The 14,266-nt window shown below is 42.0% G+C and overlaps 1 protein-coding gene across 1 annotated transcript in view; it reads left to right on the plus strand.

Moving 5' to 3' along the window:
• The window catches only part of DCAF5 (DDB1 and CUL4 associated factor 5), a 132,927-nt gene that overhangs the window by 115,554 nt on the left and 3,107 nt on the right, over positions 1-14,266 (plus strand). The window contains exon 8 of the mRNA XM_019519167.1: positions 2,228-2,355. Within this exon, the coding sequence (XP_019374712.1) occupies positions 2,228-2,355 (128 nt within the window). The remainder of the gene's footprint in view (positions 1-2,227; positions 2,356-14,266) is intronic.

Here is a 14,266-nt window from a genome sequence, read left to right on the forward strand (position 1 = left end):
TACAAGCTCAGGTCAGGGAGGTATACTCCTCCTTTGTCCCTGTCCCCTACTTCCACCGCCAGTATGCTTTTTTCTTCATATCAGTGCCACTTTCATTCCTGTTCTTCATCATGGCATGTGCATTTGAATATGTAAGTGTGCATCTTTTTCAAACATTATATCTGTATATAAATACATGTTGGTTCTTCATACATGCAGTGTCTAAAATGGGGGAAAACAAAACTCTTTGCAAGCTTTCAGGTCCAAACAGAGTCAGGCAGAGGAGAATTCAAAGATTGTAAAAGTTCTTCAAGGTAAAAAAGAAACTTCATCTTGCACAGGGGAGGTAAAGGATGCTGGGGTTCCCCTGGGTCTCAAAGACCATTTGTGAATAAGTTCCTCTATGTATATGCAGATTAGGCAGAGATAAAACTCCAGCAGGTTTCTTCTCTGAAGGTGTCAAATGCCAAGCAGGGAGTTGAATTTTGCTTATTTCCTCTTTAGCAATGAAGTTTACATTTCCAAACAGCTAATTATGATATCTTCCATATTTCAGGGATATACTTGTAGTCATGTGGGTTTGGAAAACAGAACTAATAAGATGAAACACAAGGAGCTCCTTAAGTGTGAGTCACAAATGCAAGGAATCAGAACTTGTTGTAGAGGTGATATCTTTTATTAGACCAGCTAGATTTTTGCAAAAAAGTCTTTAATTGCAAGCTTTTGGGCACAAGCACCTGCCTGCCTGCCTGCCTGCCTGCCTGCCTGCCTGCCTGTGCTAACTTATATGAACTTCTTCATATATATGAACTGAAGAAGGGTGCCTGTGCCCAAAAGCTTACAATTAAAGACTTTTTTGCAAAAATCTGGTTGGTCTAATCACCTCTACCACAAGTTTTGATTCCTTTTGCCTCTAGACCAATATGGCTACAACCTGGATACCAGTCACAAATGGTAATACGGAAACTGCAATAGTTTTCTGGTGCTCCCTTTTATGTAAATGCCATGTGTTTTTAATTCCTCTGCCTCGGGGGCAAGAACTTGATGTAAAAAGGACAGGTGAGTATGTGTTATAGGTACCCTGCTGCACAATTTAGAGCAGTGGTGTCCAACTCATTTGACACTGTGGGCTGAATCCAGCTTGCAAGATTCTCCCAGGCTGAATGATCCACCTCCAACAGTGATGGAAAAACCCTGAATTCAGCAGTAAGCAAGGGGGTGGGAGGTGAGGGGACAAGCAGAGGGTGGTGTTCACTCCCTTGGGGCTTCAGAGTTTCACCAACACAGCAGTTCCAGCAGCCATACTAACAAGCCCTGTGGGATGCAGTTTTAACCACCTGTGGACTTCCAGTTGCACAGCCTTGATCTAGAGGATATGAGTTATTACAGCACTTGGTTACATACTCTGGGCTTTGTAGCTTAACCCATAGCAGTTCATGCTGTTAAATCTGGAAGCCTATCATTGAATTCCCGTGTATCAGCCAAGAAGAGGTCATTTCAGTAACACACTGCAGGACAATATTCTTGTTAATGTCATTGCCCAGAAGATTCCTTGCAACTTTTATTCCATCTCTGACACAATGAAGCGCATAAATTATGGAGCCAATAGCCTCTGTACACTTTTTTTTTTTTTTTATCAGCCTCAGGCTCTGCCATTAGTGGCTTAAACAGTTTCTTGCCAAATGTGTTACATTTCTTTGACATGCATACACATTTGTCATACTGGGATCCAGAGCCTCTAGCATCCATTTAGGATTACGGAGATTAGAGTCTCCTCCCAGTGCAAATTTACTGTCAATTTGGGGCCAGTTCCCATTCCGCTGCTTGGACATATAAGGGGCACTTAAGTGTGACTATTCCCACCCTGCTTGAGTCCCTGAAAAACTATTAAGGGTTCTTCTTTTGTAACATGCCCTTTTCTCAAGCTTAAGCTTAGATCACAAAGGACAACAAAGAGGAAGACCTGTTCTCCTTTCGCACAAATGTTTTTTTTTGGGTACTCCAGATGGGTGGAATAGGATCACATTGAAATGCCTAATTAGTGAAATAGTATCTGGCCCATAATCACAAACAGAACCATCCTGCCCTACCTTTTGGTTTTCTTTTCTCTTTATTAACTTTATATACCAGGTTAGTATTCTGTTATCAGTCTAGGCTTTAAACTTATTACAGAATAGCATTAAAGTATATTGTTAAATACACTTATGTTCCAAATCAGCTGTGGGTTTTTTTTCTTTTGTTTTTCTAGGTGGAATCGGCAGGGTTGTTAATGGTGCCTTTATGGTTTTGAAAGGTCATCGGTCAATTGTAAACCAAGTCCGATTTAATCCTCACACCTATATGATCTGTTCCTCTGGAGTTGAAAAGATTATAAAGGTAAGATTCATTGTCATAAAATAGATTTATCCTTTTAAAAATGAATATGGAAACAGTAGGTTAATCTTGTTCATGACTTTTTTTCCCAAGAGAAGTTCCTTTGTCCCGTCTTGTATTTCTGATGGAAGGGGACATGTCTACTAGCTATCTGACTCCAAGCAGGTTTGTGTCCTAGGACCTGTTAGAATTTTAGAGCAGGCACACTCAAATTCTTTCAGAGCAAGAATTATGCTTTACTGGAGAGTACATCTGTCTGATTTTTGTGGACACCTTTCAGCTCAATCGCTGTTACATGAACTCCTATTTCTCATTGCACTTCTGTAGGCACTACAAAAGTGGTATAGATGGAAAAATAACATGTTAGAGTATGTGTGTTTTTTATCTTGAGTGTAATTTTTTTAACATCTATAAAAAGCACAGTTAGTAACAAGTGAGCAGCAGCTGTCAGCTGGTCACCATCAAGTGCTCTGCTGTTTTGGAACCACTGCCCTGTGATCAATATCTTCAGTTACTTGGCTTGTGAAGGAGAGAGGGCTTTTGTCTTTTATTCAGCTCTTTATTTATGGCTGCCTGTTTATTTTCCATGTGTTCAAAGACACTGTAATACCAGAATCATATTTTTGGTTTTAAGTTTTGGTATTTTAATATATTAATGCCATATTAAAATTATTATATTAACTCGTAACACTGCATATTGGTTTTATTAGAGATCATTAAAAGTAGACATTTCTGTCTAAATTCCTTTCAGTTTCCAGGGGCCTATGGGAAATGAGTGAGATCTGAATTTTGTCAATTTGAAATTCCCCTGCATAAGGAACCTATTTTTGAGATGTTGTTGTTGTTATTGTTTGTTGTTGGTTTTTGTTTGTTTGTTTGGCCCCAGTTGACAGCTTTGTTATGTGGTCTCATGAGATTTCTAATATTTTGGTCTGGAATCAGGAAAACCTTTTGCAAGTCTTCAAGGCAGTTGCTCTTTAGTCTATATCTGACTGAAGTACTGGGCCTATTTCTAATTTTTGTATAGAAGTGTCTTAAGATGTTTGTAAAATGAAAAATAAATGTACAAGTAGAATTGTGTAAGTTAGCTTATCTTTGTACACATTTCAGGAGGGAAAGGACACCGCAAGGTGTTTAAAATGTTCTGTCTTCTCTATAGCTCATTTTAAGCATTTACAGAATTTTCAGGAACCAGAAGCCACCTGGAATGCCAAGGGAAGTACATATTTGTCAGACTTCTGAATTCGGTCTCCATAAAGAAGAATAGCCCTTGCACTGGGGACATAAAAGAAACTGTATTTTTGTTCCTTAACAATAGAAACTGTTGTCTTGAATGTATGTAGAGCACTGGGCATGTTTTGCATGCTGCTGTAATAGAATTAAATCACTCTCTGTTTTCATTGATAGATGTAAACTGTAGCCAAATTTCTACGTAGAAAAACTGCTGCTGCTTCATATCACTTGCTGAAGGGCTTTATAAGAGTCTCTTGAGTGCATGTGGCTGCAGTTGAGGTTATTTGAGTATAAGTAAATGCTCTGAGTTTATTACAAATTAACTGAATGAATTTAACCCTGCCAAGAAATATTTTAATAGTCTGCATCTTAGGGACGTGTCCTGTCCCAAATCCCTGGGAATATGGCCTAGTGCCCATCTCCATCACTCCCATCACAGCTACTAATAGCCCTTTTGAATCTTATTTTAGTTCCTCTTTTTCCTCTCCTTTTCCACTGATGTTTTTAGTTGGCTTCTCTCCTTTTCTTCTGGTTTTCTTTTATAGTCTCGTGGCAGATCTGCATGTTAAAACGGAAGATAGTATCCAAGTCACATAATCTAACAAATATGGACACTGGACAAAGTGTGTTGTCTGGTCTTAAGGGAGGTCATTAATGTTCATTTTCCAGTTGCTTACCTGCTGCTGTTTAAGTACAGTTCTGCCAAAGGAATTTTTGGCTTTGTAAACTTATTGCAGTGCAGTTGAAAGTCTTCTCTCTTGGATTTTGGATATACTGACCCTTTACCCCGTGAATCTTTCCTGCATGACTGTGCTTAGTCTGGATTAACTGTGGTATAAACATCCCCTGCATTGCCTTTGTGTAGTTTTGTTTTTTCTCTTTGCTTTGTGGTTTAAATGGTTGGTTCAATTAAGTGTCCCTTTATAGGTTGTAAAACTCTTTCAAAGATGGCTCTGCTTGAGTGCTTCCTTAAAAGACAGTTCCTGTTGAGTCAGTGTATGTGATGGAACTTGCTTAGCTGTTTTGAAACAAATAAAGTCCTTAAGATCACACACTGGAAACAAATCAAGGAAAAAGAAACTTTCATGTATGGAGTTGCCTGGAGTTTATTAGAGTTTATTAATGTAGCCAAATATCTTCCCTTTGGCTATTGTATCTCATTTTGGCTCAGCTGGTAATGTTCCTTGTTTAGGGGCCATAAGGCCTTAGGTACACCCAAATCTGTTGGCAGTTTTTATGCTTTTCAAGTGCTGATCAGTGCCGATTTACTGTTAGAGGCACCATCCTTACGTGCCTATACATGTGCTCTGATGCATTCTAATGGGAATGCTGCAGCGTGCCTCATGGTCACATGTTTATAGCGCCCCGCGTTTCAAAAGGGCAACAGGGGCGCTTTAACTAAAACTTGTCTAACAAGCTTTAGTTAAAGTGCCCCCATGGCGATTTTGAAATGCCAGACACTGAATATACATGGTACTGTCACATATTAACTGGAGCAACTTTCAGGAGCCACTCTAATTAAAACGCATCCCCACCCCCACACCAAGCGAGTTTATAGACACCCTTTGTGTGCAGCAGTGCTGAAACTGGTCTGCACATAGATCATATGGTGGCAGCCTCGTCTTGTCTCTAGCTTTTCTCACAGTGCCCAAACTCTTAATGGTAAAGAAAAATCTAGTGGCTTATTGCAGAGTAGGCCACTAGATAGCCATCTGCACAGTAGAAAAAACAGCTTAGCTGCCTCTAAGGGCTCATGGAATGTACTTGATAAGAGGATCCAAGTACCGCCTGAAAGAAAGGAATATCCAGGGAAGGGTAGAGCAGAGACAGAAAGAAAGAAAACAACCATGTGAATAAGTAGCTTGAAGTGGGAGAAGGGAGAGGAACATCAGGAGATGGTAGATGATGTATGGAGAAGTATAAAAAGAGGAAGCAGCTATTTGGTAGAAAAGTATGTGCAAGGCAGAGGCAGGCAGAACTGGTAGAAGAGAAAAATGAAAAGGAGATGACTATATTTATTGTATTAAAGCAGGGGTGGCCAAAATGTGGCCCATGGGCTGGATGTGGCCGACCAGGCCATTCTATCTGGCCTGCATGACCCCTAAAAAAATTTAGAAAATTAATACTTATCTGCCCCTGGCTGCCTATCATGTGGCCAAAACTCAGTAAGCAGCCCTCTGCCTGAAATAATTGCCCGCCCCGTATTAAAGGCAGCTCAAAATGAAGATGCTTTCATAACACTTTTTTAATCCAAGCAATTGCTGGAGTTGCCCAGAGATACTATGAGATCAGATATGGAAGAGGAGGTGCACAAACAACTTGTAGAGCTTGCTTTTGCATGGCCTTCTTAAGAGCTCTTCTCCCATCCCTGTTGCTCAAAAATCCTTTTGCAATTTTTTTTAAACGCAGCCATAAATATCATATCATAGCTGTTGGCTACTATTCCATTTCCTCATCTGTAGGAGGCCAATGAGGAGTTTAAAATGTTGGATACAAGCAGTTGTTTGTCTGGGTTTTAATTTTTAGACTAGCTTGACTAAATTTAGCACTTATTAAAGTGAGGAACTGATAGCACCAGCATCTAGGCATAATACAGACCACCTATTCAGGATTCCTACGCACTTCTGCCAACACATGCTATTTTAATTTGGTCTTCACTTGGGTCCCAGAATTAATCTCCAGCATAACCCTGCTGAAATCCAGTACTGTTACTCTAGGGATGATTTTGGCCTTTGAGTGTTTTAAAAAATTAAAGCTAAGGGAATGGAACTCGCATGTTTGGACTTTAATATGTTCTGGATTTCTGCACTGTACCCTCAAAGGAAAGCACCTTGGTTGAGAGAGAGAAGTTCTTAACCACCATGTACTCAGGCCTGGTGAAAATGAGCCAGCCCTTACTGAGACCCAGCATGCTTATTTTTTCATGTTTTAAAGTACATTTGAATCCCTAACACCAGAAAGGAAGAGAAGAATACATTGTCTCCAAGTGCAGAAGGTTCCTAGAAGGGTATAATTTTTGAAGTGTGTGAAAGTAAATTTCAAGTATGGGTTTTTTTTTACTGCTGCCCTTTGCAGCACTATTTAGTATAACATCTTTCCTGCAAACTATACCTTGAAACCATTTAATATTAAGTGAGAAAATAAAAAATATATAATCAGCAGGCCTGAGACAGAATTGCAGGCAGTGGGGGAAAGATACCTTCAGATGAGATCTGAAAAGAGATAAAGAATCTGAAGCAAGGGGGAACAGATGACAAGAGCTGCTGACAAAACTTTGGTGCTCCCCCTCCATGTGTTACATTTATGTAACAATTAAAATGGCTGACTTACTTGACAGGGATTTAAACTAGGATCAGTGGGGGATGGTCAGTCAATTAATAGTTCTAGCCCAAGTCATGTCAGCCACAGTATTAACAGGTTAGGTAGCCCAAGGGAACCTACTCTGATGGCAGCCCAAGGAAAGATCATATCCCAGTACACAAGGAAGCCCAGGGCTTCCCATGGCATACTCAGCTGCCTGTACACAAATGCCAGGAATTTGGGAAACAAGCAAGAGGAACTGGCCCTTCTCCTGAGCGACAAAGATTATGATCTTGTAGGGATAACGGAGACCGGCTGAGCAGCATTCCCTGGAAACTGCAGGGCATGCGCAGCCACACAGGCTCATTCATGCCACACTGCCAGGCGCACCTGTGCGGTTGCACACACCACACAGCTTAGAGGAAACGCTGGTGGTGGGACTCTACCTGTGACTGGTCCATAGGTATAGAAGGCTTTACCTTGTACAGGAGAGACCGTGTTGGGAAGAGGGCTGGAGATGTAGCTCTCTACGTGAAGGAACAGTACACTTCCCTTCAAATTGAGTTTAGCATCCAAGGAGGGCATCTTGAGAGCCTTTGGGTTGAAATACAGGGAGAGCATGGGGAAGGGGATATAATTGTAGGAGTCTATTACAGACGTCCCAACCAAGAAGAATTTAATTGTGTGCTGTTCCCGTGAGATGTCAGAGAGGTTGAAGTCTCCCATAATGACCATGCATCGGGAGCATGCAGCCTCAGCCAAGATGAGGTTGATGTCATATACCTGGATTTCAGGAAAGCCTTTAACCTGGTCTCCCATGATGTCCTCATGGTTAAGCTGGAGAACTGTGGCCTTGATCATTTTACGGACCAATGGCTGGTGAACTGGCTCTGGGGTTGGACACAAAGAAAATTAGTTGATGGGAGCAAATCAACATGGCACAAGGCAACCAGTGGTGTCCCTCAGGGCTCAGTACTTGGGCCAGTACTCTTTAACTTCTTCATAAATGATCTGGATTTGAAGTGCAGGGTGCTCCACTTTGGGAGGAAAAACCAGCATCATAGTTATAAGCTCAGTAGTGCTACGCTCACTAGCACCACAGCTGAAAGAGACTTGGGAGTCTTGATTGACCACAAGATGAACATGAGCCACCAATGCAATGCCGTAGCCAGCAAAGCAAACCAAACTCTGGCATGCATCCACCGATGCATCTCAAGCAAAACCAGGGACGTCGCCCTCCCCCTTTACTTGGCCTTAGTGAAGCTGCAGCTGGAGTACTGTGTCCAAAGGAGAGCCACCCTCATGATCAAAGGCTAAGTGAGTAAACCTTACTAGAAGAGGCTGAGAGACATCGGACTCTTCAGCCTGGAGAAGAGAAGGCTCGGGGGGACTTGGGGGCAGCCTATAAGTATGTAAGAGGTGTGCACCAGGATCTGGGACAAGAGTTGTTCACCAGGGCTCCCCAAGGTATAACAAGATCTGAAGGCTCCAAACTTTTGGAAGGCCAATTTTAGACTGGACATAAGGAAAAACTTTTTTACAGTCCAGGTGTCCAGGGTTTGGAACAGACTCCCCCCAGAGGTGGTGTAAGCGCGTACTCTGGACTCAGTCAGAATGCCTTTGGATGCTTATCTTGCTGGGATGATTTGACCCCAGCAGACTTCCTGCCTATGGCAGGGGGTCTGGCCTTGATGATCTTGTGAGGTCCCTTCCAGCCCCTAATGTCTATGAAATCTATGATAATTGCAGCAAAAAGTGGCAAGGGTGCTACACGTGCACCCTCTATAATGTGCCATAAAATGGTAAACCACACATGAAATGTTCTATGAATAAAATGCAGACCGCTTTATGGCTGGTGTGTATGATCCCTTAAATTGAACATGTGGCCCAGGTTGACAATCAGCTAATTATCTTTTGGCACCAAAACGGGGTCTCAAACTGGCACTGGTGCAGTCCAGGGCTGCACCAGATGATCAGGTGATTGTGGGCCACAGCACCGACCTGTGGGCACCAGCTTTCACCTTGGCATGCAGAGGACCCTAGATCATAATCCTGGGCTCCCCCTGCACTGGCAAGTAGAAAGGGCAGTTTGGAGTCTAATCCCCCCTCCCTGGATCATGCCTCCTTTATGTGTGGCATGGCAGAAAGCACAATTGTTGGCTCAGGAATTGGGATGGTCAGGAATCGGATCCCCAGGCACTTCTTTAAATAAATATGTTCCAGGAGCCTTCCACCAGCACTTCTGAAATTCTGGAAGGTGTCCCAGCAGGACAGGGAATCCCAAGGGAGGAATATAGAAAGGCTATCAAGATGGAAACCAGAGCAAGTACAAGGAGAATGTCTGAAGAAAAGGCCTTTTTGCATTAGGTTCTAAAATAAATAGACAGTTGTATAGGTTGATGGATGTTTTTAAGATGAATGATGTGGTCTCACTTGTATGAAAATCACCAGTGTATTAAAGATAGGAAAAAAGCCATTCATTCTTGTTCCTATGGTGACAAGCTAATGTCTACGGCTATCTGCTTCTGCTTTGTAGGATAATTGGATGTAGTCAGGTGGTCCTAATTACTCTCGCATTTAAGAGCATAACTTTTTATTTCAGTCTTTTATTTTGACCAGATATGTGAATTTTGTGTATGATACCTCCCAGAGCTTTCTCAATTCTGACTTCTCCCAAAATCCATGACATTCTGGGCAGCACTTTTTTTTCTTTCTGCAGATAACAAAGGCATCTCAGATTCATATGCAGAGCTCCAGTGCTTAGCTGTGCTACCTACATGCTCCTTGAAGCATCCCTGGTTCTGCCCATGTAGGTAGACCAGCAGTTCTGCCTCTTCCACCTAGTCTGGTTACTATTCTAGGGTTTAAAACCAAATTTGGGCCCAGAGTGAGCAGTAATCATTTTGCCTAGTGACATGTTATTAGGGGATGAATTTTTCTGGCGTTGTCTTGCGTTCGAAGCTTATTCTCTCCACTTGTTTCCTCTTGTATCAGAATGACTCTAGGATGAACTCAATAATTAAAAAGTCATTGTGTTCTGTCTGGAAAGGGACTTTACACCCTTTGGGTACCACAAAAGGGAAACCAGTTGTTCTCAGCTTTCAGACCCTCACTTTGTAAGAGAGAGCACATCTGCCCAGTTGGCTTACTGGGGCTTCTGCATTGCTTCGTCTCCCCACACAAACAGAAACTTCTCCAGACAGATCCCTGCTAGACCAGATCAGTCCTATAGAGTGTCTGGGGTTGAGGCCCTGTCTTCCACAATGAGGCATTCTTTGTGAATATATCTCAAAGCCTCCCAACCCATCATCCTGCTTCTCTTCCCCCTTCCCTCTGGACACATCTGTCTTGTAGGAGAGAAACTCCACTCCATTTTTTTAAAATATTGTCTTCAGTATATTGCCTGTGCTTGCATGGTGATTGATCAAAGCTGCTGGTTGTAGCTAATAACCATGATGTGGAGTCTGAGCACACTTATGGTCTCTTTATGTATAACTTGGTTCAGAAGAAATTCTGATAAGATCCTTATGAAAAATGACTTTGGAGTGGATTCCCAGTCCTTTAGGTATGTGGGTTCATAAAATCTAAGAGCTGGCTGATTTGTCTGCTGAAGAGCCAATGACCTGTGAGTCGAGAGAGAAGCAGAAAGAGCCTTTCGTCCTATACAGAAAAAAATTGGCAAAATCCAGGAACTGATCCCTGAGGTGATACGTGTCCAAGAGTTCTGAGGACTTTGGTTTTGTGCATAGAAATTATGGCATTTGCAAGGCTGCAAGTAAAGGAGCTTCAGGAATTATTTGCTGGAACATAGAAACGAGATACAAACGAAAGTAAAGATTGTCCTTCAGCTGGTGGAGAAAGGAGGCCATTGTAATAGTGTATCCCTGGATATTGATCCCAAAAAAAGCCCTCCCCAGTGCCAGCCTTTCAGGGTGCAGAAATGCATCTGAGGCATCATATTGTGTAAGAAAATACGGTCATGGCAAGGGAGGCTCCCAAGGACCTTTTAAAAACAAATTATGGTCACTGTGGCACTTCAGGACTTCCACCATCAGCTAAGGAAAGTAAGTCCTGATTCAAGCAAACACGGTGTTCATGACACACCCACACACCAAGGAGATAGAAGCAGTTTCAAACTGAAATGCTCAATTGTGTGTGTGTGTTTGTTTGTTTGTTACTTGGGTGGAAGGTCCTTTGGCTTGTATCAGGGCAACTAATGTAAAAGGGACACTGAACATAAAAACACATGAGCAAAGCCCATATCAGTAGGCAACTAAGAATCATCCCTGAAGAAAATAGTGCTCCAGCTGAAGATCTATGGAAGTAAGCTACCCTTAAAAAGTCAGACACATCCAGTTAGAACTTCTGGGTTCAGAAAAGCAGGCAAAATCATTGGGAAGTGATTCTCTGGGTGCCAGATAGACAAATCAGCAATGAGCGTCCCTCTTTCTCTCCCTTCATGTAATTTCTTTGTCACACTTCCAAATATTAGAAGAGGAAGTGGCAGTTATTTTTGTTACCCTTAATTGGCCAAGAAAGTCATGGTGTCCATCTCAAGACCTGTTCCTGCATCAGTCTGTGTGAATCTGACAGTGTGGCTTTTGTGTGTCAAATTCAGTAAAGCTTCTGTCGTGGATTCCCCCCTGCTCGGGACCACCAACCTTGTCTGGTATCCCTGAGTATGCCCTGAAGCCAGCTCAGGCATGGCTTTTGGAGTAACTCCTAACCTTTTGGTCCTTGAACTCTCCCTGGCTATCTATAGCCCTGCCTCAGGGAGCTAGCTTCCAGTTCAGCTCCTAAGAGAAGGACTTTTTACCTACTTGAGCAAAGGCATTTAGTTGAGGGCAAAGACCACGGATCAAGACAACCCTGCCCCCTTCAAAGGATTAAGCAGTCCCTCTGTCCCCGGTCCAGGCTGCACAGCCCTGAGCACTCCTAAGTTAGCTTAAATGTTCTCTCTCCAGTCTTCGCAGCACCAAAGCACCTCAGAGAAGCAAAGTTGTTTCTCTTGAATTCTCTTCAGATTCTCCAGATCCCAGGTTGACTCCCTGTTTTTTCAGGCTGTTCCATCCATTGTGATGCTCATCTCCTTCAGCTTCCCTGAACTTCTCCTGAGCATCATCATCATCAACAAGCATCTTCAAATTTTCATTGATGAATAGGTCTTTTGTCAGGTAGGCCAGGTAACTCTGGCCTCAGTGTCCCTTAAACCCCACCTTTGTCCCCCTCTTGCACCCTGTACAAGTTAGTCAGGGAAATGAAGACATGCAGCACTACTACAACATGAACACATTTAAACTGTAAGTATTACAACAAAACCCATTGCCTGTTACAGATGCCCTCTTCATTCTCTGTGAGAATTTACACAAAATTCTCCAACCTGACCAAGATAAATTGGCCTTAGTATATTGAGTTAGTTCAGTTCCTCTTTTTTTTTAATTTAAACAGGATAGCTGAGACTTGAACTCATGACATTTCACAATTCCTTGGCATGTATTATCAGTGGTAAATGGCATTATAAATGCAGGAGTGAGTCGGCCACTCAATTGTATCTAGATTTCTTAGTCAGCATGTATAGCTAAGCTATCAGATCCATCTTCCTTATCAGATATTCTGGGGCAGAACATGGACTTGGTCACTTCAGGGAAAATTTTGCAAATCTGCTCTTTGGTCATCCTATGAAAAAGACATTACATGGATTCCCTTTGTTTGTCCACAGAAACATCCTTCAGGAAGATGCTACAAGTAGTTGCTCCTTAAAAGTTTGTTTATATTCTCATTTAAGGAAGTATGGAGTCTTTTGTCTTTCTCCCCTACATGTCTCTCCTGCCTACCTTTTTCTTACTATATGTTATGTCCCAATTTCAAGACCAGGGGAAAGGTTCTGACCCAATGGAAAACTTGTCACCTGGTTTCTTTTTTCCAGAAATATTTCACCTTCTGGTGTTCCTACCTAATGTAAATCTATTAGGTTTAGTTCTGCTGAAGATTTAAAGTATATGAATATACCATTTAATACCATTGAAGAAAGCTTTATTGCTAAAGAGTTTCTTCAATCTAGAATTTGTTCTTTGGTTAGAAATCATCCAATTAGAATGAGGGCAGAAGGGCTATACAGGAAGAAAGGTGCAGCCCCAAGAGCCTGGAGCAGGGAGGAAGAACCTTTGCCAAGAAGATAGGTTGTGGATTTTCCATTTTCAGTTAAAAGTGCTATATTGATCAGCTGCGCTGGGAGACGGCCTGCCGAAGCACTGAAACATAGAATCATAGAAAATTAGGGTTGGAAGGGATGGCAGGAGGTCATGTAGTCCAACCCCCTGACTAGATAGTTGACAACCCCTGCTCTAGTATGCCAATGTTTCGCACACATTAATTCATTTTCATAAAACTTCCGGCCTGGCTCTCATTACACCTGCATTCTAGTGTTGGAGGGGTACATTGACAGCACAGATGAGATGACGTGCCTGGTATTTGCTCCAAATCCTGACACTGCAATAGCCCATAGCAGTTGCAAGTAGTAATTGCAGGGATTGTCTGAGACAATCTGAAAACACAATCTCGGCTGACTGAGAACAGGATCTTGAAGTATAGGTGATTCTGTCGGCTCCAGCTATAATACATCTATATGTAATACTGGGTTTAAATTAATCTGTAACAATATAATGCTTGCTGTTTAGTTCAGATTAATGTATCATCCATATTGCTTTTCCATTTGGGAGTAAAAGAAAGAGGTGAGAGGATTGTAAGTATTGTATTTGATAGTTCGTTACTAAATCACAAAGGAAGCCTGGGGGAGGAGACATAACGCCAATCAGGAAAACTTACAGAAACACTAGGGTCTGCACAAGTAGCACAGACACTTAATTTCCTAATTTTACTCCCCAGTTCCCTTCAAAAGTACTATAAATAAAAATCGACACACTCCCGTTTCCTTTGTTTTATGGTACTTTAGGAATGGAAAACTTCCTTCCCTTTTTGACTAGATGTACTGCTATCCTTTGACTCCAAGAGGCTTGCAGGATGGGAAACCTAGTGGTCCCTCACACTTTTTTTTCTTCAGCACAGTTTATCAAATGGAATAGTAACACCCAGCTTTTCACCTGCCTGTATTCAGCCTCCTGATTGCTGAGAAGGTAAATAGGCAATTGGATGAAATGTCACTGCACGTCATTGTAAAAGCAACTTCAGTTTCCTGGGAAACAACTGCTTTCATTAGTGCTTAGACTGTACTGCAGGCAAGAAACTATTCTTGCCTATCATGAATAAGCATTGCCTATTACATAAAAGTAAAATGCTGCAATTCTGGAAAAATAATAATCTGAAATATTGAAATTATGAGCGAGTTTTATGATGTGCGGCTTTTCAAGTTGGGGGGGGGGGG

The sequence above is a fragment of the Gavialis gangeticus genome, unplaced genomic scaffold (assembly GCF_001723915.1).
Source record: "Gavialis gangeticus isolate Ggan-Ray unplaced genomic scaffold, GavGan_comp1, whole genome shotgun sequence".
Classification (NCBI taxonomy): Eukaryota; Metazoa; Chordata; order Crocodylia; family Gavialidae; genus Gavialis; species Gavialis gangeticus.